General features: G+C 43.0%; 1 protein-coding gene across 2 annotated transcripts in view; it reads right to left on the minus strand.

The window, feature by feature from the left end:
* LOC119464145 (zinc finger protein 182-like) overlaps nucleotides 1-26,265 on the minus strand; it is a 99,956-nt gene continuing 73,691 nt past the window's right edge. Inside the window, exon 5 of one of the 2 annotated variants that reach the window (XM_049656228.1) lies at nucleotides 1-1,605. In XM_049656228.1, the coding sequence (XP_049512185.1) occupies nucleotides 1,301-1,605 (305 nt within the window). In that variant the 3' untranslated portion in view covers nucleotides 1-1,300. Of the gene's footprint in view, nucleotides 2,010-26,265 lie in introns of both variants that reach the window. The other variant, XM_049656226.1, reaches the window with a different exon arrangement.

Genomic DNA, 26,265 nt, shown 5'->3' on the forward strand with positions numbered 1-26,265 from the left:
TCTTTAATTATCTCGAAGCATTCTGCACAATAAAATGCTAATGAACTGAGATTAAATGCTATTAGTGCAAGCCTTGAAATATCAAGAATTAACAGTATCCATTCACAAAAGTCTTTTATTTAGTGCGTTGAAACAGACTTACACAACTGATTTCCTAATTAGCAGCTAAGTACTTGAAGGTGCAAGTTCAAATTAACTAGCGCAAGAGAGGGGTAACTGGAGATCGCAGGGAGAGGCCTTCGTCCTGCAGTGGACATAAATATAGGCTGATGCTGATGATGACTTGAATGCACAAAACAGCACTTATATACAAGACAATAAAAAGCTTAAACATCATAACAATGAAAAGACCTCCAAGAGCTCACACATGTATAGAATGTGCAGGCAAAAAAAAAATTATTCTTACAGAAAAGGCTTAGCAAAAATTGGAAGCAGGCTAGTTGATAATCCATGAGTAGAGTTGAAGTGCAAAATTGAAACAGGGAACAGGTAACCAGACAAATGCTAATTACCAAGTATTTTATTAAGAGAAATAATGTATGTATACACTGAGGTTCCATTAAAAAATGGTCAGAAAAACATGAAAACCAAGAAATAATGTTTCACAACTCAGCACCACTGTGCAGAAACTGTACTTTGGAAAGTCAATTCTTTTGGCAAAAGATGCACTGACGCGACCTTTACGATTTTTTCTGCTGCGTGTGCATTGGCTTGGGGACTTGGACATTACCAAATTTTTTCAAAGTATGAAAAACCCTCAAACAGCCTTTCATATTATTGGATGTGCAGGCAAACCTTCAGTGCAAACTTTCACGAGAAGCTTCAAGGGCATGAAGGGTACTGCAATGGCATCTCACCTGTGTGGCTACTCAGGTATCAGTTCAGAGTACTCTTTTGTGAGCTCCGAGAGCATGCAGGGCAATGAAATGGCCTCTCGCATGTGTAGATGCACACGTGATTTTTCAGTGTGGACTTGCCCAAGAAGCTCCCGACACGAAGGGCACTGAAACAGGCTCTCACATTAGTGGATGCGCAGGTGAACCTTTAGTGCAGACTTCTGTGAGAAGCATCAAGGGTATACAGGTCACTTAAGTGGCATGTTGTCTGTGTGAGCGCGCACTTGATTCTTCATTGTGGACCTGTTTGAGAAGCTCCAAGGGCACTGAAATGGCCTCTCGCCTGTGTGGATATGCAGGTGTTTGTCCAGATGACTCTTGTGAGCAGCTCTGAGGGCATGAAAGGCAGTGAAATGGCCTCTCACCTGTCTGGGTGCGCAGGTGTCGCTTCAGGTTAGTGACCGTTACTCTTTTGTGAGAAGATTTGAGGGCATGCACCGAACTGAAATGGCTTTGCCCGTGTGGGTGCGCAGGTGTCGGTTCAGATTGCTTACATGGTTGTAGCTCTGAGGGCATATAGGGCACTGAAATGGCCCCTCGCCTGTGTGGATGTGCATGTGCTTCTTCAGTGGGGACTTGTCCGAGAAGCGCCGAGGGCATGAAGGGCACTGAAATGGCTTCTCGCCTGTGTGGGTGCGCAGGTGTCGGTTCAGACAGGACTTGTCCGAGAAGCACCGAGGGCATGAAGGGCACTGAAATGGCCTCTCGCCTGTGTGGGTGCGCAGGTGTCGGTTCAGGTGACTCGTTTGTGAGAAGCTCTGAGGACATGAAGGGCATGGAAATGGCCTCTCGCCTGTGTGGATGCGCTCATGACTCTCCAGTGCATACTTGGTTGAGAAGCTCTGAGGACATGAAGGGCACTGAAATGGCCTCTCGCCTCTGTGGGTGCGCAGGTGTCGGTTCAGATTACAATCTTGTGAGAAGCTCTGAGGGCATGTAGGGCACTGAAATGGTCTCTCACCCGAGTGGCTGCGCATGTGAATATTCAATTTGCACTGTCTTGAGAAGCTCCAAGGACATAACGGGCAATGAAATGGCATCTCAGCTGTGTAGATGTGCAGGTGTTGCTTTAGATTAACCTTTTGTGAGAAGCTCCGAGGACATGGAAGGGCACTCAAAAGGCCTCTTGCCTGTGTGGGTTGCAAGTGCTGCTTCAGCTTGAATGTTTGCGAGAAGCTCCAAGGGCACAAATGACATTCAAATTGACGTTGGCCTGTGTGGACCGTGGTCCGTGCTTCAGATCATGCTTATCTGTCTCACAGGCACAGGAGTTACAGCGGTGGCGGTATCCTTGATATGACTTCCCCATCAGCAGTTGCTTCACAGGTGGAATGCCTCATTGCTGCACCAAGAAAAAAAGACAGGTTACTCGAGTAATGCTTTTCATTTCAAAACAAAAATGTAATTGCAAAATGCCAAAGGAATGAAAGAACATAAGACGCTAGTGCTACAGATCAGATCAGAGAACAACAGGTCAACCATTTTGATTTGCATACTATATATATTTTTTCTGAATGACCAAGTTTGTGAAATCTACATATTTTGGTTAAAACATTTTTTTAATTGTAAAACATCATAGTGAGAGGACTGGGAGTATAGTATTATTGCAAGCTTCTATTGCAAGTAAGTGCAACCAACCGAACATTCAGCAATACCATCGTGGACCTAGTATGCCTGTGCTAACATGGGGTCATCTTGTATGCGACGCTGGAAAGCGCCTTCAGGCACAAGCACAGCAGATACGCCTTGGCTTGCCATGCTGCACAGGGCACAATAGTGGAAGCACGGGCTTGCCCACTCGACATACAGGGCCTGTGAAACTACCTTGGCCTGCCGACATCACACTCGATGACTAAGAAGCAACTTGACTGTGCTTTTTCTAAAGCAACTGCATGTCACGCAAGCATTATACCTGCAAGGTTTCAGGCCACCAACATCCTCGAGATACCTCCCTAGACATTGCCGAGACCACTAGTGAGGCTTCACAAACCTGGAATTACGAAGAAATCCCAAATTTCTTCCATTGGCTTGAAGCAGCTCCCTCTGTCCCTTTTATTTACATTATACAGTGGGACTTTAGAAGTATATACCGATGGATTGGTCACACCATCTGCCACAACAGCAGTATTTGTTATCCCGCAACTTGTAATTACTCGGCGATTTCGACTGGACCACAAATCAACATCTACAGCTGTGGAACTTGCAGCAATATGGGAGGCTGTCCGTTTTATGAGAACGCAGACACCTCATAAATGAACGGTGTTCTGCGATGCCGAATCAGCACTGCAGGCACTAAAATGCTTTTTAAAGGACCATATTACCCTGCTTGTGCTGGAAATAACCAAACTTTATCACAGTGTCGAGCTAGGTGGCCACGTGATCACTTTTGATTGGGTGTCATTGTGGTGTGACTAGCAATGAACTCGTTGACAGTGAGGCAAGATTGGCATTCTCTTCCTCTGATGAAGTACGGATTGCCTATCACGACCTGACACCAACTCAGATCAAGGCGTGCAGTACCTTAGAAAGGCATACAGAGCTCATGCTGACAACATCCACAGATGCCTACATAATGCTACGTGGTATTCGAAGAAGATGATTCACCACATTGCATCCTGTGGTGAATCTTGCCTAGACTCACTTAAGTCTAGGCAGGAGTGAATATACAGGAAATGCAAACATCAAGGAATAAACAAACACAAACACCAGAAAAGAAAATTACATTGCTAAGCTCATCAATATGTCCACATTTCTACTTTCAACATTGCTCTTAGGCAATTCATTCCATTCTTCGCCTAATAAAAAAATTACTATCTATATATATCATTCATGGCATGTAGCTGCTATATCATTCTACTGTGGTGTTGATGAGCGTTCACATGAGAAACGGGACACAGCTAAAGCAGATTTCATAATGTTGGACATTGTCCTGGTATTTATTAAATACAAGAGTTTTAGTCTGTTTGGTGCGTCTCAACTGGCAAAGCGTACTCAGCATCTGTGACACACTATCAGTTGTTCTGCAGTGATTACAGATGAACCTAACTACTATTTGCTGCACTCATTCTAATTTAGCAACATCTTCTTTTGCGTACTGATACGACGAAGCTCATGCATATTCGAGGAGAGTTCTGACAAGCATAGTGATTGCTGCAACCTTTACCTTTATGGGAGCTCCTGAAAGTTTGTGACGAAGGTCCCATAAAGTTCTCAGAGCGCTCACACAAATGTTTTCAGTGTGTTAGTTCCACCCTCATGTGTTCCATTAGCAATTACCCCAAGGAACCTATAGGCAGAAACATAAGTACAGTGTTTCCAATGAAATAGGAAAAGGGTAAAGGTGTCATCTTGCTGCTTATCTTCATAACAGAGCGCTAATTGTTTAAGCTCATTTTCCACTCTTCACATCAGTGGAAAACCCTATTAATGTTAGTGCTGAGGCTAGCTTGTTCAGCTTTTGATTTAACTGATGTGTGCATTATGCAATTATCTGTGAAAAGCTTTATTTCACATTCCTATCAACTATGTTTGCTGAGTCATTGACATATATTAGGAACAGAATGAGTCACTGACCCCTTTGGTACGCCTGACGTGACAGGAAGTCTCTCAGAAATACAATCGCCGACCTCAACGTACTGAACATGGTTTTTGAGGCAGGCTCTGATGAAACGTACAAGTTTGGTGTCTATTCTGACTGCATAAAGCTTGTACAGAGCTTTATAATGAGGCACTTTATCGAAGAGCTTGCCAAAGTCTAAAACTAATGCATCTAGCATTTGTTCCCTGCGAAGTCGTGATATGTGGTAATGAGCTGAGTGACAGTGGACAAGCCTTCCCTAAAACCATGGTGGACTTCAGACAGCAAGTTGTTCTCATCTAGGTATTGTTTAAGGTGCTTACATTTGCTGTGCTCTAACATTTTGCAGCAAAGTGAGGTCACTAAGATATGACGATGATTTTACACTTTAATGGGGGATGCTGAAATTGCCAGAAAAACTCATTTTTATAATTTCGTTTATTTTGGATGCCTAGACATATGAAGAAGCTCATCACCAAGTTTGGTGTCAATCTGCGCCATAGGAAAGAAACTGAATTCTCTTCTCATGATGGTGGCCGTCAACGACACCCATGAATGCTATATTCAAGATGCGTCCACAGGGCGGTCAAGAAACCAAACATGGAGTGAATGCCCGTGTTAGAAAGTTTCTTCACATTTTAATCATGGGAGACCTTTCATCAAGAGTATAGCAGACTACAAAGTAAAAGCTAATTAAGAAAGGCATATTCTGGTTGCGGCACTGCTCTTATGATGAAAAAAAAGTGAAGGCAATTTGAAGGAATTGCTGCAGAACAGGTTCGAATTGAAGACGAAGGTCCAACATATGGAGCAGGGCACTTTAATTATTTTTAGTCTTATTTAAGTAGTGTGTTCTGGACTCTTTGAGCTCATTTCTCTCAGTTTGCACTTTTTGGCCAAACAAACCCTTTAAAAACTGATTCGCCAAAACCTGCTTTCAATGTAGTTTCTGGGCTGAAATTCTGCCAGGAACAAAATGAGGCACTTTTTATATTCATAAATCTTTTTAACACATAAGATTATTACATATCAGACATTTAATTTATTTATTTAATGGACTCTCAATGCCTGATGGCGTAAGAGAGAGGAATGGTTACACATTATGTAATGTGTAAAGGTACAGCATTCTGAAAAGATAAATGATCTGGATTGCTGGCCACCGAGGCTAGGTGGTTCCATTCGGATGCTGTCTTAGGCAGGAATGAATTGAAGAAAAGGTTTGTGCGGCAACTTGGTACTTGTATCTTGACTTTGTGTTGACTTTGTGGTCGATTCGCGGTTGAATGTAATGGGTGATATAAAAAGTAAGTTTTTTTAATTCTGGGTTAGTATAGTAAATTTTATGAAAGCATGATAACTGTGCAAGTTTCCTTCTTGATGATAGGGCTGGCAGATGAAGGCTAGTTTTGAGTGCAGATATACAGGCACTGCGGGAATAACTGCATACAACGTGCAGACCGGTTCTGAATGGCTTGAAGTAGGTACATAGCTGTGCTGTAGAGGGATCCCAAATTGATGAAGCATGCTCTAGTTTAGATCTTACTAGTGCTTTATATAATGTAAGTTTGAAGGAAGAGGGCGTGCGAGAAAAATTGCGACATAAAAAACTTAGTGTTCCATTAGCAGAATTATATTATAAGTCAACAAACAATGATACCAAGGACAACATAGGGGAAATTATTTGTACTTACCAATTGAATTAAAGAATTGATAAATTAATGAAAATGAAAATGGACGAAAAAACTACTGGCCACAGGTGGGGAACGATCCCACGTCTTAGCATTACGCGTGCGATTCTCTTACCATTGAGCTACCGCGGCGCCGTTTTCCTATCCACTTTCTGGGCTATTTGTGTTTTTGACAACTAGAGCCAGCCCTGGGAGTGTTAGCCAGCACCACCACTCACAAACCAAGGCGGCGGATGTGGAACATCCTTTCTGCTGCAGGTTTCACGAGTATGTGATCTTTTTGGGTGAAGGCAACTGGTTAATAAACCCACATATGCTATCTCAAGGCATTAATGTTGCCGGATTCGAGCCCTCGTTATGTAATGAATGAGAAAAAAGGGAACCGAGGGGCCTGATTTTTATTAATCATATCATAAGAAGTCGACAAACAATTAATGCCATTTTTTTTTTCGCTACCCTTTCTGTGTCTTTCGGGATTTCCCACTTACCTCATTTGCCAACAGAAATTTGTATGCCATCTTGGCAAGTGTTTCCCATTGTGATTTTGTCTGTGTTTTCATTCAGCTGTGCAGCCTTCGACACAGAAGTCACAACAGCAATATAAGTTAAGGCGCTGTTATCAAAATAGTAGTAGCCAATATCATTAGTTGTTGCCAGTGCAATGTCAAAAAAGAAACAGCACTCTGCAGCAAAGTGCAAGCCCCCTGAGTCAAAAACAGTTGCTGGCATCACAAATATATACACATTAACGCTTTCCTTTAAACATACAAGAGCAAGGTATTTTCTTTAACACAGCATGCAACACTCTATGGTTTCTCAGGTGACGAAAATGACACATCACGATGCAGTTTTAAACTAAAACCAGTCACATGTGGTCAGGCTTACTGCATTATTCCCAGTATTTCGTGGTTTTATGGCGAGTATTTATTCTCGCAGCCATTTACTGCATAGCACTCAGCAAGACAAATTTTTTGTGGGTAGCATATGTGCCATGATGTGGCACTTGTTACAGATACATTTTGTGCAGCAGGGTTCTACAGTACATAGTAAACACCACTGCTTTACACCTAGAACATACAGTAATGTTGAATGGTCACTACGTCTGCATACTGTGGTGACATATGGCTGTTCATTTTTCACTATTAGAGCTATTCTATTGTGTCATACCTATTTCTGATAATAACCTCAACAAATACATAGATAAACAGTGTACGATGAAGAAAAGGATGATGCCGGCTTGGCAAAGTGGCTCAACCAGATATGTTTTCTGCTGCAGCAGCTAGCTTAACTCAACACAAGTAGTCCACGAAACAAGTACACAAATCAGAGGCTTGAAGTACTCTGGTTCTTCTTCAGCAGCAAGCAACCATGCAATACGTGCAGTCACACAAACACACACACACACACAAAAAAAAAAGGAAAGTAGAAACCTCACAGATTCCGCAAAAAACGAATAAAAAAAAAACAAGTATGAAAAAAACCCTGCCTCACTGACACTTGTGTTAATCATGGCTCCTCTGGACCACCAACACAGAAAAAAAATCCACTCAGTGCACAAATGCTTTCATGCCATAGAACGACTGTCACCTTAAAAATAAATATATTTTATGCATATTAAAATTTTATCAACTTGTATATAAATATGCCTTACAAAAAACCAGTATGCAAGAATATGTGCAATTTTAAGTGGCGACATGCATTATGACGCAGCGCACACCTGCTATGCCCTAGGTAGAGTGCACAAAGTGTTAGATGAGAAAGCATCCATAAGGCGCCATGTCACCTAGGTCAGTGATGGTGCAGCGAGCCATTTTAAAAATAAGTACCAACTGTATGATTTGCGCTCCACCAAGTTCATCTCTGCAAGGAGGCTATTTTCTGCCACCGGGCATAGAAAGAATGCCTGTGATGGTGTGGGTGGCACAACCTGGGCGTCTAGAAGCGCCGCCTCCGCATGAGATGGTCTCCCAACTTAGCGGCAACTTTAAGAATGGGGGCCCTGCTTCATGTGCCTGCTGCAGCCATCGAAGTGAATCATCAGCAGAGGTCAGTGGAGTGGAAGTCTGCGCCGTGTGTGCCAGGAATTCAGTCACGCCATGTCTGGATGTGTGCTCACGATCAGTCAAGCAGACATGTGCTGTCTGTTGCGAGAACTGCCGCTTGCCAGCTGACATTAATTATACCTTTTAGAGCGTAGCTCTTAGGCGCCTGTTCCTGCGTTGAGAGTCGGCGTGCCTCGTAACCGAGCGCAGTGGGGGATGAAAAAAAAAGCAATAGCAAAGAGAGCGACAGGAGCAAAGCGGATGAGCAGTATGGTGAAAGGGTGACGAGGAAAGAGGAGTGCAGCACGAGACATGCTCCACAGCAGCGATCCGCTGTGCATGCGCTAATTTGCCTGCGCTACCTCCACTAGAGAATGCGCTCCGTGCGAGCCACATGCACCCGTGTTCTTTCTTTATGAACAATGAGCGACACAATAGGTGGAAGTGCTTCGTCCGCACAGGCTGCTAAACAAGCTGAACGAGCAGAGGCTCAGCGCCGCCGCCGAGAGCACCCTGCCGTTCAGATTCAAATTCTTTTCCTCAATGTAACGTGAATTCAAAACGCCTAAACAGCTGTGCTCAAATTTCGCAGCACCGGCCATGCGGGGGATTGAAAAAAAAAAAAAAAAGCTCGCCTTCGCGCATACAGTTCACTGCAAGCGTTTCCCTGTAAAGATACGGGTGCATAAGCTTCAGTTGCTGGGAAGTGGCAAATATGGGCCAGTCAATGTATAGCGCCATGCGTCGTGGCTCTGCCAGTCGGTGCGGTGATCAGTGGATGCCTCAATAGTATATAGCAAAATGAAAACACATAGAGCTGCGCTCAACTTTCGCATTAGGGAGTATCGTAATCGACGGTGATTTTTTTAAGAACTTCTGAAGAGACAATGAATTTGTTCGAGCAACAAAAGTAGCGTCAAGTTTGTTCTCTTTCGCAGCATTGCGTCCCAGGAAACATAGTAGAAAACACATTTACTGTTTTCGCCACAATGATAAACACAAGTAAACTCGATGCTTTTTTTTTTTGGAAGGGTAAATGTTAACAGAAACGAGTCCTCGGGGCACTAAAGCAAGCCAACACACTCCACATCGGCCACTTTGGCCTGTTTTGTGAATAAAGCAAATGAGAAAACACGACATCGCACCCATGTTTTCGCTACCATAAACAAACTACCGTCCCAATTTTTTTTTCACTTGGAACCAAATTTTTTTTCAATTTTTCAAGAAGAGTTTTGGAAAAACTTGCATATTTAATCTTTTTATTACATCTTGCATATTTTCTAGGAACAATAATTTGCAGAAATGCTGCAAAGGCAACATTCCACATAACGTTTTCAGTTTGCACTGAATTCGGCTGCGAAGTCAGAAAATATTGCACTAAGCAGTAGCAGAGTAGTAGCAGGATGCCTACGGCACCAGCTTCAAATAATCTTTTTTGCATGCTGGGAGTGTATTTTGGAAATTAAATTTTCAGTTCCGTGCAGTTTGGGTATGCCTCATAACACATAAAAAAATCCAGTCCAAAAAAAGATATCAAGTGGACATGCATGTTTGCTCTCTCTGGAATCATCCTGCTTTAAAAGCCTTTCTACAGATGCATATCAAGAAGACAGAGATGCTTTCCGGTGAGTCAAGAATAACCAGAGTGCTCTTTGGGACTGTGACGAGTCCATTTATGCTAAATGTCACCCTGTGGCAACACCTGATGTCTGTGAAGGTCACCTACAAGCGACAGCCAAGTCACTAGCTGAATCTTTCTACATACGTGATCTCCACATTAGACCTGCTACAGAGGAAGAAGCACGGCAACTCCACAGAAAAGATAACGTCCTGGTTGAGTCTACAGGTATGTGGCTGAAGATATGGCCATCGAACTCAAAGTCTCAGAATGAGCTCATTGCTCAAGCCGAGGAAACTGCAATTCCTGCTCGGACTCATATGGAACCCTGTGGCACACACGTTTTGACAGTTGCCTCAAAATCTGCACTTGGGTTTCTGCAGACAGAACTCAAACCAAACAAAAAGGTCTGTTCTGCAGACTGTGTCAAGAATATCTGACCCCCTTAGAATGACTTGCACCTTTCAGTATTCAAGCGAAGCTACTGTTTCAAGAGTTGTGGCAACGACAGATTGGCTGAAACCACGAGCTACGAGAGCTGTAGGGAATGGGGAAAATGGTGCTCAGGGTTGCATTATATTCCTGCTCAGGCTCTCCCTTGTGGAGTGAATGCTGAGCCAGGAAATCAAATCGTGCAAATGCACATACTTTGTAATGCCAGCTAGAAAGCTTATGGAGCCTGCACACTTTTGAGGTATTTTGGACATGTGTGCACGTCCATGGATGGCTCTTCCAATGGCTAAACCAAGCGTAGCACCTATAAAGATCACGCTGCCAAGACCAGGACTTTCTAGGCACAATGCTCGGAGCCAGGCTGGTGAAGTTCGTGGTTAGCTCCCTCAATGCATTTGCATGTACAATACATGTGACCTTTTTCAATTTCTTCTACAGTCATGCTACATTGCATCCGGGGATCACCATTCCAATGCCAGCAGTTTGTTGGCAGCAGAGTGTCAGAAATTTGATGCAACTCTGACAAAACTCAACGGCGACAATTGTCCCGGGACTGATAACTACGCTGATTACATTACAAGGGGCATCCAGTTACAGCTACTGAGAAAAGATGAACTACGGTAGCAAGGTCCATCCTGGCAACGAGATCAAAGAACATGGCTGACAACACGGACTTGACCACACGGATCCACCGTGTAGTCAGACTCAAATTTTGAGCGCCGTGCAAGTTCTACATGTCAAAACCATTTGGCCTGAAGTTATATACACCGACAGCAGAAGCTTCCAAGAAGACTCCAAATAAAATTGCTTTTTTAACGAATTAATTGTTCAGCAGTTAATTTCCAGACTACTGCTCTCAAAGAAGGTTTGAGTGAAAGTTTATTGCAGAAAAGGCAGCATGGTAGGGTGGTTATGGGAAAGGATGCTAAAGACTGCCCAAGTCCAGCCTCCAGAAGATTCTCAGCCAGGCAAAGCTGACAACTCAGGCATTTAGGACAGTGTTATACAAGTTAGACGCAGTATTAAACTCAAGGCCTCTCGCTTTTCTATCTTTGTCACATGAGAAAATGGAAATACTTACAGCACCCAATTTCTCTACTGGTAAATGATTCACAAGTTTTTCACTACCACGAAGAAGAGATTGACATTTCAGTCCCAAAATCCACAGTGACAAGAATATGGCATCATCGCAGACTTGAGCAATTTTGGAAAAGATGGAGGAAAGAGAATCTACTGAGCTGCCATTCTGCACACTATGCAAGTGCTGAAGCTCAAGCTTCGAACAATCTCAGGAGCTTGCACTTGTTTATCAAAATAAAGCACCATGACAGCTATGGAAGACTAGGCAGATCACAGAGGCACATCGAAGACATGATCAGAACATCAAAACCTGTTCAATTAAGCTTTCAAACGAGTCAGTAATATGCAGACCTGCCTAGCACTTTTCCGAACTGAGCTTTTATCAACTTATCAGACTCAAATTGCACACCTTTTCGGGGCAAGGAATATTGAAGATATTTTTTTCTTCTTTTTCATATGCAAGCACAGGCATCAGCTTGAAGAAAATGAAGAGCACGAACAGCATCTCTCATGAACTATCTCGTAGTACTATAGCTGCCTCAATTGTTAATTTGTTCTCGCAATGGCCATCACCTTATTTTACACCCCCTCCACTTCAAGAATGACATATTGTTGAATTGAATTTAAAATCTCCTGTACTTAAGAACAGCAGATTTACAGGGCCGGTATCACGTATAGCTATTCCAATCTGTTTTTATTCAAAATAATTGCCATTAGCCGTCCGTGATGGGTCAAAACGGCTCCAGCTCTGCCCATATGGGCATGGCTTTTCCAATCTGTTTTAGGTTATACCGGCCAAGCTTACCTTAATGTTTACCTGAAATCAGTGCAGAGAACAAGCAGATAGTGTGAGCCTTCAATCTGCAAGCGAATACAAATCCAGTGCAACAGACTTGGATGTAAGAAGTGGCACACGTGTTATCCGTGAATGAAGTGTAGAGTAAACAATGCTATAAAAGAGTGCCAGATGAATTAGACAATTACAAAACTAAGCTAAAGCAAGCGATTAGGTGTCCCAATGTTTCTATTATTGAGAGAAGGGCATTCACAAATAAGAGAATTATGTAACATAAAACAGAAGTGGTAACCACTTTTGGCTTTCAAACAGTTGTGCAGTAAAGAAATGGTCAAATCAGAAAAAAAAAAAATTGTTTCGCCAATAAGGCAGAGCAGTGGCGTGATAGCTGGTGAAATGTAATTTGCAGTAAGCCTTAAACTGCTTGTTAAAGTGACCATTCGCAGGTGCGTGTGAGCAATCTCCTAACAAAAAGTAAGAGAAGGTTGAGTCTTATTTATTTGTGGAATTTGCATATCCTGGTTGTGAAGTCAAAAGACTCGGCTTTTCTTCCTACCATTACCTGTCCAGACTTAGTCACAGCTCACTACTAAAGCTAGACTTTAGCTTCTTACTGCTGGATTTGTCCAGCTTTTCTAAAGTTTATATCTGGGCTATCCCATTAATAGGTCTCACGCCAACCTTGAAGACAAAGGACGTCAGCACCATCCAGTGAAAATTTCAAGAAGCAGAGCCCTAGAACATGAAGACACGGCAGACGCACTCAATCATTGTCGTTACATGTAGATGAAGATAATTTAGAACCACCTCCACGACAAGGAAGGCTATGTGCTAGAACACAAAGAAAGCACATACGCCATCTCTGTCCAGTACAAAATGTTGAGTGGGCATTGGACAATCATGGCAGGTGCTAGTGCAATCTCGCTCTCCAGGATCAATATTCTCCATCAGCAGAGTGGCTGAGAGGTATAATCCTGGACTGCAAATCTGTTGGTTGAGTTCAAATCTTCCCAGCAGAATGAGAACTTTTCTTTCTTTGTAATATCCTTGCAAATGGTTTTTGGATTCTAGTGATGGGCAGAAGGGGACATTGGCAGACGTTAAAACGACCAGGGGAGTTTTATATCTCCTTGCATGATAACATATTACACAGGGCAGCTATCATAGCATGCGTCAGTCAAAATTTATTAAATTATGGGGTTGCACATGCCAAAATCATGATCTGATTATGAGGCACATCGTAGTGGGGTACTCCGGAATAATTTCGATGACCTGGCCCGGGTTCTTTAGTGTGTACCTAAATCTAAGTACACAGGTCTTTTCGCATTTCGCCCCCATCGAAATGCGGCCGCTATGCGATCCGGCGACCTCCGGTGCTTAGCAGCCCAACACCACAGCCACTAAGCAATCACGGCGGGTAAATGAATTTTCATACACGGCACTCGAGAAATATACTCCACTGCTAGCTGTAGAGCAGCCAGAACCGTAGTTGAACCAATTAAGGAAAGAAAATATGAGCAAATAGATGTTTAACACTTGGTTCAAAATTTCGCTACACTAAAATTCCATCTTTTTGCTAAGTATTGTCGACAACCGATTCTTTCTCACTCGGAATAAGTGTAAGGATATAACTTTATCCCGTTTTCCCATTCTCCGTTTACCCTAACACAGGCCAGCGTGCCATCAACTTGCGTAAGAAAGTTTTTTTTTTTTTTTCCGCTACATTCCATTTGTGGTAAAAGCGCATCTTAAGTTTCACTTGCTTTCGGTGGGAATTTGTCCTTTTCTTCGGCGAGTCGACGGTAGCTTCTTTCGACTGTGATTACGGAGAGGGAGCCGTCAGTGCTATCCCAGAATGAGCGGCGACAACCTTTATATCGCCGATCGAGATCGCTTGGCAAATACTAACTAGTCTGGCTCTCACGCGAGAAGGCGTTGCGTTTAGCACGTGTTAGCACAACCAACACTCACGCTTGTCATTTGCCACATGAAGTAGGGAACATTGGTCTTGGAGACCTCAGCACCACCAGGATCACCAAATCGGGCGCCGAAAAGCACGTATATGAAATACCAAGTGGTTATCAGAGAAGGAAAGGTTGGCGCTATCTTCTGCAGCCCTTGAGAGAACACGGCTCAGCAAAAGCGAAAACTGTAGTGCCGCGCGACTCTCCAGACAAGTCAACAAACAGCTCCAGCTGACTCCAGCAACGCCCGGAAGTGACGTCACTTAAAAACAACGTCACATGAACGCGTATTTCCGTTTTTGTTGGCGCGTGATTTGATTTTTTGCTTGCATGTGACATTCAGTACGCATCCCGTCAGCCGCGATTGTGGGATGATGATTTTCTGCTGCAGCTTGTCCACAAGGCCTGGTACTGCTACATCCTCATACGTCTTTAACATCGTCCTTTTATATGCCCGACTGCTCCACTGTAGCGCTGTTCTATATTTAGTAGTGTTATTTACATCCATTCTAATACGTATTTTGATTGTATTTGTCGCGTATCTGCCGATGTTACGTAGCGCGAATTTTTCTAGATTTTTCCATAAAATATACTGCTGACTAGAAGCCAGTGCAGTTAATTGAGCCTATAGCCTTTTTTATATATATGCAATAGATCAGATTTATTTTGTCGCATTTTTTTTTTCTTGGTATTATTCTAAAGTGTACTGCACGCAACATGTCACGGGTTTTGGTTGCCTGCAACTCGATGGTTAATAATGCGGACCAGTATTTCCCATCGCGTCGTGGGGCCGTCTGTCAGCGTTGCCGCGCATAGGGCAATAAGGATTGAGTACTTGCTGTCAATGATTGCTGGCGAGCTAGTTAATTGGGTTTAATGTTGTCATTGTACGCGTTGGCGCTAACGACGCGGTTGACAGTGCGTTGCACATTGCAGGGCACATTGCTTCCACATGACGCAGGTGTAGTGAGGTTGCTTTGAAATCCAGCTACGGGCCTGCCAGCTCTGATATGACAAGGCTGTTTGTATAGAATCTGGTGCCAACGCAACCAGAGTTACTAACATTGTAAATTTATGTACTGTGCATGGTGGAGGCAGCAAAGATTATTTAAATGCAACATTTTATCTTTTTTTTTTTTTTAAAGAAAGCTTTGACTAGTGGTGAGGGCAAGCACATAGTCACAATAAATAACAGCTAGAAGTCCATTTGCATCATAATCTGTAAAGCCAAGAGGCACAGGAAAGCGACCCAAGCAAGGCATACTATGGTACTGGCTGTGAAATGGCAGTATTCTAAGCCCATGCAAATCGCCCACTCTGCACTACAAGATAACCAAGCATAATCACGCACTGGATTATTATGACTTGATCCTCAATGCAGACTCCTGAATGATGTTAAAAATTTGGTTGAACAGAGAATAGGCACGAAGTTCACTACAAAAGATAAGAATTACAAGCAAAGGTTTTCTACTCCTATTCAAAACGAGCAGGCTCATGGGGAAATAGTTTTAGAAGATGGATACCTTGTTAGGAAATAATCCGTACTGGGTCATTCACTACGAAAAAAAAGTAATAACTTGCAATTTCTGCTACTTCAGTCAACCCACATGCACGAGATTTGGTTAACTGCGGCATCAAGAATGTTAAGGCCCAACCACAAGGAACAAGATTATGACGTATTTTCGACCGGCTTTCATGCTTTGCTAGCCACTTCAAGCCTTGGCGCTGTGATCTGGCATAGGTAGACGTTGGCGTCGAGCGTGTTGCGTTGTTGTTAACGCTGGCCGACGCCAAAATTCCATCGGGAACTTGTCTCTTATGGTTGAGGCTTTAATGTGGGCAGGTTCACTTTGTATTGTTCGGTTTGAAAACCTGGACGCCGTGCTTCTAAGTAGTCACAAATATTTCACATATTCAAGTTATTACAAAATTTGCTTGCCAATGGTCTGGTACAGCTTTAGCAGTCAAAATCTGTACATTGGCCACATAAACTTCCCATGGCAGCAAGTCTGGCCACTTCAGAGAACATTCTCGGGTGGTGGAAAGAGAAAGGTCTTGTCACGAGTCATGCTAAGCAGCTTCACCACAGATGACAGGCACTTGTGCACGTGGACCAACAGGCTAAGAAAATGCTATATAGCAGTACTCGGTTTGTAGCAGTGACGTGTTCGTATATGAGTGCAAGTTGCAAGTGTGGTTTCTTTTTAATCCTTTGTGCTTAATCTGTTTTTTTTTTTTTTGTTTTGTTTTTTTCTCTCGTGCAGGTCCAGCAGATGTACCAGCTGTGTGCATTCACACTACCATCAAGCCACCAGGACTTTGGCTTAGCCTGTGCACCTCTAACTAAATTGTACACTATTGTCTAAGATGGGAAATCAGACTTATATATTTTGCTGTAATGGTTCTACAAATAAAAGTCTACAAATTTTTTGTGTTGTTAAATATGTAACAAGCCAGCACAGTATACTATTAGCCGGAAATAGTTTTTTTTTTTTTTTACATCTCGTTATGTAGATGCACAATACTCTCAGCTGCCATAAAATTGGGAGGATTTGACATAGTGAGTGCACAAAACAGAGAGCACACAAGAAGAGAGATAGACATGGGACATTCGTGTTTTTACTTTGTGTGTGTTTCATGTCAGCTATGCAGCACAACTTGGCTTCCATGTTCAAGAACTAACTAGTCTACATACAACCGTATGTTTTTTGTGCTCACTAACCATGTCATGTATGCACCAAATAGGCCTTCAGCAGGTCTAAAATACTCCTCTTTGATTGGGTGCCTCACTTACTCTTATCTGAGACAAGGCATAGCTTTGCGTAGAATTTTTAATTGAGATGAACACTAGTGGACAGAGACAACAGCATTAGAATAGATAAAGGGTAGCACTGTAACGGCCAAACGCTCAAGTCCAGATCACGCTTTTTTGCAATGAACTTGCTTTAAAAGCACAATGAACAAATTTAATGATGGACTGTCTACTTTCAGGTATGCTTTTACTGTTGTGCGAGTGGTTAACTAGTGGGCCCTTGTACCTACACAGAGCATATCTTGAAGAACTAAATCTTGTTTTAATGACACGGATCACATTTTCATATCCACTGTACATCCCTCTTAGCTAAAATATTTGTACTTCCACGGGAAATCCGTTCCCTTTCTTCTAGGACGTTTTCTGGATATCCCATAGACGTGGTGATGCAAGACTTGTGCATATTACGTGGATGTCTGGAAAGGGACATCTGGATGTTAGCAGAAAATGGCCGCTATATTCTTTCAAAGTTATTCATATTTTGTTTGACAGCAAGAACACGGCGCTTTTTATGCTGTATGGTAGTGTAGCCCACCTAAATGTTACTAAGATGCAGCAGAGAAATCTGTATGATCTATAAACAGATCTATAAAGGTAGCCTGCTTCAATATATGAAATGGGTATGAAAAGTTGACATATTTTAGGGACAAGAATAACACCAAGTTATTTCAAAATAATTATCGTTAAATGTCAACTGTAGGGCACTCACATAAGGCACATAAATAAACCTTTCCATGCCTTGTTTGCATATTGACTTTCACTACATTATAACACTCTTGAGCATGCAACAAATTTCAATTATATAAATATTCACATGAACATTAGTTTCTTTTATTATACATCCAGATAAAACGCTGTCAACTAGATGTGTGGAGAAAACATGCACAACTTCAGCATTTTATAGGCAAAGCTACAAGAATTTATGGCTTTTTATTATTATTTCACTGGAGGCTAACGTAACCAATAAGAAACTAAGAATTTGACAGCACATTCAAGCCTCTCGCAAAAGTCACACTTTGCCACATTGAAAGTCATATCACCATGTTGTCTGGATACTTCAGGTCACAAGCACAAGCTACTATAATGCTTCCATCTAAAGGTGAACTTGTATGGCTTGAAGCAGTGCCTTATCTCTGCACCAAGAGATAAATGCATACAGGCTCATAAATCATACCGGCCTTCCAGTACAGCATCCCAATTCTCTAACTATTAGCCCACTATCACACGCACGCTTCCCTCGTGCCAAAGTCGCTCGTTGAATGATCTGGCGCAAGCATCACATGCCAGTTTCTTGCACTGTTCTCTCGTAACAGCTAGTGCTTTGAGGTGCTGTGTTGTGAACATCGAGATTGCTTTTGTCATTCTACAGCATGCAATTGATGCCGTTTCCTGGGTATAAAAAATGCGGCTTCCTTGCCAACATGTTAAACTAGAGACCTGAAGGTCATTTTAAGTGGCAAGCTGCTAACAGCATGTGGCATAAGGCCTCACGTGAGCTGCACTTCGGTGCCTTTGGGGGACAGAAGCAAGTGGCTAAGCAACAGAAGTCAGAGGGCAAGCTGAAAATGAAATAGACTGAAGTTTTTCTGGTAACAGTATAGTTTGCTGCACTTGACACATTGGTTGTGAAGCGCCTGCTGTATGAAATTTAGTCACCAACATACTATAGACAAAAGACCTAGCAGAACCGTACAGCAAGGTACATTAGGTCACACATTACATTACGTGCAGTCCAGGTCATTTCACAATGGTAGAAATACCTGCTTTTCTGGATGGCGACAGCTGCCTGCAAACACGTCGCTTAGCTGCTCCCTGCAGTTTATTTCAGTACAGTCATCTTGCCTGCTATATTATAGTTTCGAACTAGTGGTGCTCATTGAGCTCTCTGTGAGGCACTTCATAGCACATGCATGTACCACATAGGTAGGAGACATAGGCATTACTAGTAAGTGAAGGACTACTACATGTGTACAAAATGTACAGCATTTGGTAAGCAGCAATATGACACACCATACAGCAAAAACTTGCAGTAACATCTAATCTCACTGTTCATGTTGGCTCCTATGATCACATATTACTTGACACCTGCAGTTGAAAGGATGTTGCACATCGTGCTGGCTAAGCCAACACAGAACTAGGTCTAGTATATACATACACAAAACCCAAGTTGCTGCCTAGCTCCATTGGCAGAGCATCGCAAGTGTCATGCTGTAGTTGTGGGTTCAAGTCTCACCAGTGGCAGGTTGTCTCTTCCTCCACTTTCATTTCCCTTCTCCTTATTAATTCTACATTTCACATGAAAAACATTTAACTGCCCCCATGCTTTCCTTGACTTCACTGTCTCTTGGTTTCATATGGTTGTTAATGAACAAAATAAACTCACCCATTTCTCTCCCAGAGTCCCACTGTTTAGAATGGCTCCTTTATGAGAAAGAGAATTTTTGTTCACAATGACAGTAGTACAGTCAGTTAGCTTTTATAAATTCCCCAGTGAGGTGGCCAGCATTTTTAAGAAGTGCTTACATGCACTAACAACAAACTTATACCCCAGCAACTCTGGCGTATAAAAATGTGCATGACAAGGCGGCCTGTAATAGCGGTTCCCCAAACATTGCTGTGGTGCTTCCTAACCATTCATTCAGACATTTGCCGATATGTACGCCCGCTGCATACAACGGCATATTTGTACCGAGCAAAAATACACAACCGTCTACCATCCCACTCATTTCACTGAAGCCTTTTGCACATTGTATTCAAGCTTGCAACACAATTCCAATCAGAATTAGATGTATGCAACACATTTTAAATACCGTTACTTTCATCAATGCTATTGCTGTTGATGCACAATCTTGGCGTACACGATTGTGTACATAGAACCTTGAAAGGTTAACGTCTCAAGCACCTGGTAATGACATCACCAGGCTTTGTAGTTCCCACTCTTCACCTAGCTGTCTGCCAATCATGTACTATGTTGGCATTTCGAGCTGAGAGGAAATCAAGCGCACTCTTCTTGCACACCAAGCTTAGCCCAGTCGAAATTGATGAAGCAAGGTACACATTCTTGACCAATTTTTTAAAACTCCTTCATGAAATTATGTTCACACTAAGTCATGCGCCGCACTTTCACAATGGATAGAATGGCCCAAAGTGGAATAATGGTGGTAGAGCTTTGCTCGAGCAACGTTACATTAGAGCTATAACCAAGTGCATGCTTAGTGCATCAGTTAATGCAGCTTTTACTAGAAAAGACATGACGGGGTAATGAGTTCAAGCAGAACACAAAAAAGAGCTGCTGCATCAGCTGGTTTGCCTAAAATCATGCCACTGTGGACTGGAGACAGTTGATAGATAAAGAATTACATGTGGGTGGAGTAAAAACAGCGGCCGAGTGTGCCCGTGTTTAGGACAAGGCTGCCTCAGTGTTCTCGAGTTACTGAGACAGAGAGCTGAAACCAGTGCACTATCTGGGGCAGTGCACCCCATACGATACAGGAGTGCAGCTGTCAGCAAAGGGACACATCACTCACACCACACGTAGGCACAAATGATTGAGTGCGAACATCCGACGATAGGGGCGGCGTGCACTCGTTGCAGGGAAGCAGCAATAACGATTCGTCATGACATGATAACGGCAGACCTTCTTGAATGCAGCACCACATCCTGCACTAGAAAGGCTGTTTGCAAAACAATAATGATTTATTAACAACTTTTCAAAGCTGTGAAGTTCCGTGGCTAGTTGTGTGATAGCTGAAAGGCCTTTCCTGAAACCATGCTGTGAAGTAGAAGGAATGTTGTCAGTCAAAAGTTATGGAGAAGCATGTGAAGATAACCGAAGGTTTGAGTAGTTTACTAGAATACGCAAGAGATTTTGGGTGATGATTAAAGCAGCCCTGAGTTTTTCTTCTTTAGTGATCAGGCACCACACGTGCCACCTGGAGCTGATGTCTTAGTTTTCAAATTAAGTAGCATGGAGACGATGGGCACTGACACAATTTAAACATTATCAGTTCATGAGACAGTGTTGTGATCAAGATTTTCAAAGAAAGAAAAAAAGAATTGTCTGCATTGCTGCATGCTTAGCTGCAAAAGAGGTCTAAATGTGTAAGCGTGGTACTGCCATATCAGTACACATCATAGATGTTAGTGATGGCTAAGGCTTTACTAACTATCAAAATAAAGCTTACATGTTGCCTTAGATATCATATGCACTTTATAAGTATGCAGCACTTACCTGTGAAAATTGTTCTTAAGAAAGCAAGACACTTTCTGCCAACAATTGAAGCAAAATAAGTAGAACATCGGGCTTCTAATCTGAAGGTCGTAAGTTCGAATCGTCCTCCAGTCCACTACATTTTCAGGCATGGCCCTCAGTCCCCAGCGGCTGCGAAGCACCTGAACAAGGTGGCGGTCAGACCTGCGACACGTCAGAGGGTGCCAAGAATATCTGGGTCCGGACAGGCCGCCACAGAACCTGACAATGTTCAACACGCACACCCTCTCGAGTGAGGCTAGCTTAGCAGGGCTATTTGGGGAATTATCAGGCATTGCCTAGGATATTATTAGCCTTAGTGAGGTTAGAAGAACTGGTGAGGCTTATACAGTGCTGACTAATGGCCACAGAGGCCACTCTGCTACAGAGGTCTTCCAGATATGAGAGAATTCGGGATAGGATTTCTAGTCCATAAGGACATAGCGGGCAACAGTGATGAATTCTACAGCATTAATGAGAGGGTAGTGGTCGTAGTAATAAAGCTGAATAGGAGGTACAGAATGAAGGTATAGTACAATCCTATGCCCCATCCTTCATTCACGATGATGAAGAAATAGAACAGTTCAATACTGACCTGTACAGTACCTAGAGCAACCAAGCTACTTTCAAACGTATAGCTTCACTGGCTTTACTCAACAATAAAACAATAACAAAACATAGACGTTTCGCCACATGGACCATGTGACCATGGACCACCCTAGACCATGTGAGTGTTCTTTCAAGAGGGATGAACTTTGCTGTAGCACCGCGGATGATTCCAAAACGTGACATTATTGTAGAAACGGAGGAATGCTTCCGTTACATGAAAGATACTGCGGCTGTAGCCCTTGCTCGTAGCCGCATTGTGAACATACTTGGCTAATTCCAGAACGCCTCGTTCGAATGAACGTGCTGCACTTGAGGATCTGAGGTCCGACCCTTCTGTCGTGGTCCTGGAAGCCGATAAGGGTAAAGGCATTGTTGTCATGGACCGAAAGGACTATGAAGGGAAAATGCAAGAAATTTTGGATGATCCTTTGCACTTTGAAAAGATGCAACACGATCCTACTTTAAGTACTGAAAGACAATTAGTGGACTACTTGCGTAGGCTAAAAACGAAAGGAATGGTGGACCAGTCGTTATACCGCCGTCTCTTCTCGTCTGACGGGGCAACGCCGAGAGCGTACGGACTGCCAAAAGTTCACAAAGATGGCTGCCCCCTGAGACCTATTGTATCTTTTGTTGGATCTCCGACATACAACTTGTCAAAGTTCTTAGTTGAAATCTTAAATCCTCTTGCGGAGGATAATACGTTCCCGGTTAAGAATTCCAAAGAATTTGTCACCGCGATACGTCAGCAGCAGCTGGGTGACGCGGATGTTATGGCGTCTTTTGATGTCACGTCTTTATTCACCAATGTGCCGATAAAACTGGCTACCGATGTAATCGAGAAACGCCTACAAGATGATTGTACTTTGACAAGTCGAACTTCGCTCACTGTAGATGATATCATGATTTTACTGAGGTTTTGCTTAAAGCAAACATATTTCACTTTTGGCGGAACTGTCTACCACCAAATAGAAGGTGTCCCGATGGGCAGCCCTGTGTCGGTAATCGTGGCAGATCTTTTGATGGAACACGTGGAAACTATATGCCTGTCCACCTTGCCCTTCCATGTGAAAATGTACTGCCGCTATGTAGATGACACTTTCGTCATTGTAGAAAAGCACAATCTGTAGGCTATGCATGATGCACTCAATAGTGTTCATCCTGCCATTCAATTCACGTGTGAAATGGAAGATGGTGACACTTTGGCGTTTCTAGATGTGCTGGTGCGTGGGAACGAGGGCGGTTCATTGGCGACATCCGTATACCGCAAACCTTGCGACAGTGGCAATGTGCTGAGTTTTGACTCGCACCACCCTGCGGAGCACAAATATGCTGTTGCCCGTACACTTCTGTCACGTTGCGACGCGCTGTCGTCGACACAGACCCTGAGGAAGCATGAAGAAGCTAATGTTGCCACTGTCCTGAATAAACGAAGCTACCCTCAGCGGTTTGTCGATGACACGCGGCGCCGCATGCAAAGACCTCGCGAGAGCAGGGCTAATAAGGAAAAATCTGTTGTGTGCATCCCGTATGTCTGCGGCGTGTCAGAAGCTGTGCGTAGGGCCTTGCGACCTCTGAGCGTTAGGACTGTGTTTAAACCCATGCGCACACTGGCTAACGTGTTCCCAAAACCAAAGGACCACACCCCCTCCGACGAACAAAGCGGAGTTGTGTACAAAGTTAACTGTACGGACTGTGATGCCTGCTACATCGGTGAGACCGGGCGACGACGTCATACTCACATCAAGGAACACGTCAGGGACGTCACCAAAGCCACACATTCAACACGTGCCAAGACGGAATTAGTCGATCACTGCCTGACGAAAGGACACGTGTTCCATTTCGATAATGTGACGACGCTGGCACGGGAACAACGATGGGGCCCAAGGAAATTCATCGAATCATGGTTCATCCGTCATAATCAAAATGCATGCAACAGTAATCGTGGTCCTTTGCCGGATGTTTACGGCAAGATATAAGTTGATGTACTCTTTCATGGGATGCCATTTGTGTACTGACGATGCCACCCGCATAGGTGGCGAAACGTCTATGTTTTGTTATTGTTTTATTGTTGAGTAAAGCCAGTGAAGCTATACGTTTGAATATGAATTCCCCTGGCTTCTGGAACATTTTTTCAAGCTACTTTCATTTGAAGTAGTGATGAACAGGATACAGAGGCTCCTTTTATAACTAGCGATGAAGTTAGAAGGGCCTTGCAAGACATGATCAGGGGAAAAGCTGCTGGAGAAGATGGAATAACAGTCGATTCAATCAAAGATGGAGGAGATATCGTGGTTGAAAAGCCTGCAGCCCTTTATACGCAATGCCTCACAACTTCCAGTTGGAAGAATGGAAGAGCTGGAAGAATGCCAACATTACACTAATCCACAAGAAAGGAGACGTTAAAGAATTGAAGAATTATAGACCCATTAGCTTGCTTTCAGTATTGTATAAAATATTCACCAAGATAATTTCCAATAGAATCAGGGCAACACTTGACTTCAGCCAACCAAGAGAACAGGCTGGCTTCAGGAAGGGATATTCTACGATGGATCATATCCATGTTATCAATCAGGTAATCGAGAAATCTGCAAAGCACAATCAACCTCTCTTTATGGCTTTCATAGATTATGAAAAGGCATTTGATTCAGTAGAGATACCAGCAGTAATAGAGGCATTGTGTAATCAAGGAGTACAAGAGGCATACATGAATATCTTAGCAAACATCTACAAGGATTCCACAGCTACCTTGATTCTTCACAAGAAAAGTAGAAAGTTACCTATCAAGAAAGGGGTCGGACAAGGAGACACAATCTCTCCAATGCTATTCACTGCATGCTTAGAATTATTCAAGCTTCTAGACTGGGAAGGCTTAGGAGTGAGGATCAATGGCGAATATCTCGGCAACATTCAGTTTGCAGATGACATTGTCCTATTCAGCAACAATAGGGACGAATTACAACAAATGATTGAGGACCTTAACTGAGAAAGTGTAAGAGTGGGGTTAAAGATTATATGCAGAAGACAAAGATAATGTTCAATAGCCTGGCAAGGGAACAACAATTCAGGATCACCAGTCAGCCTCTAGAGTCTGTAAAGGAGTATGTTTATCTAGGTCAATGACTCACAGGGGACCCTGATCACGAGAAGGAAATTTACAGAAGGATAAAATTTGGTCGGAGTGCATACAGCGCAGACATTGCGAAATCCTGAATGGGAGCTTACCACTGTCGTTGAAAAGAAAAATGTACAACATTGCATTCTACCCGCGCTAACATATGGAGCATAAACTTGAAGGTTAACAAAGAAGCTCGAGAACAAGTTTAGGACAGCACAAAGAGCAATGGAACGAAAAATGTTAGGCCTAACGTTAAGAGACAGGAAGAGAGCGGTGTGGATCAGAGTACAAACGGGGATAGCCGATATTCTAACTCACATTAAGAGAAAAAAATGGAGCTGGGCAGGCCACGTAATGCGTAGGATGGATAACAGGTGTACCACTAGGGTTAAAGAATGGATACCAAGAGGGAAGCGCAGTCGAGTACGGCAGAAAACTAGGTGGGGTGATGAAGTTAGGAAATTTTCAGGCGCAAATTGGAATCAGCTGTAGCGCAAGACAGTGGTTATTGGAGATCGCAGGGAGAAGCCTTCGTCCTACAGTGCACATAAATATAGGCTGATGATAATGATGAAGTAGCCTCAAGGCAGCTTTGGTACGCTCAAATAGCTTCACTGTTCAGGGAACACAATGGTTTACCCGTACAGGTACTACTGCAGCCTCTACTTTTATATAAGCACACCCCATAGCAGGCGACATTCTTGCCTAACTTCTTCCTTTTCTCATCACAATGACATCACATATGAGCCTAGAATATCCTTACGGTAATGGATGAGAGCCCAAAATAACACACCAGTGTGCCCATAGTTTCCCATGTCTCAATTTTCTTCTCTTTCATGCTGTCTAGAATATTCACCAACTTTCCTAGATAATAGAGTGTGGCAGGATCTCGTAGCCTACATAATTAGTCTCTCTCAGTATTGCAATAAGCCTTTTCTTTGTGTCAAATGGACAGGTGTGTGCAGAAAAAGGAAAAATAATTTTTAATGTTGTAAACGGGATGATGACGGCGACGAATCCTCCGTTGCTCTGAACATCACAGTCTGTGTAAATCGCACAGTGTCCTCTAGGGGCCCTGATCTCTTGCGTAAGAGATAGCTGCATAGTTGCTTCTCCAAAGCTTTATTAGTGCTAATATAAGTACGGCGCCATAAGCCGGAGGTCAGAAACTGTCATGTTCATGGGGGATCTTTGTAGAAATTAGAAGCGAGAGCTGCGACTAATGAAGAGATCTGATATTGTAGCTGACTTACATGCTTGCACAGAATGACAAGTTCCATAATTGTGTTAAGCTGGGTATGCAATTTAAGTATTTGGATTGAGATAAGACACGATTCAGTACCATTATTGCCCTCACTTCTTG

The sequence above is a fragment of the Dermacentor silvarum genome, chromosome 9 (genome assembly GCF_013339745.2).
Source record: "Dermacentor silvarum isolate Dsil-2018 chromosome 9, BIME_Dsil_1.4, whole genome shotgun sequence".
NCBI lineage: Eukaryota > Metazoa > Arthropoda > Arachnida > Ixodida > Ixodidae > Dermacentor > Dermacentor silvarum.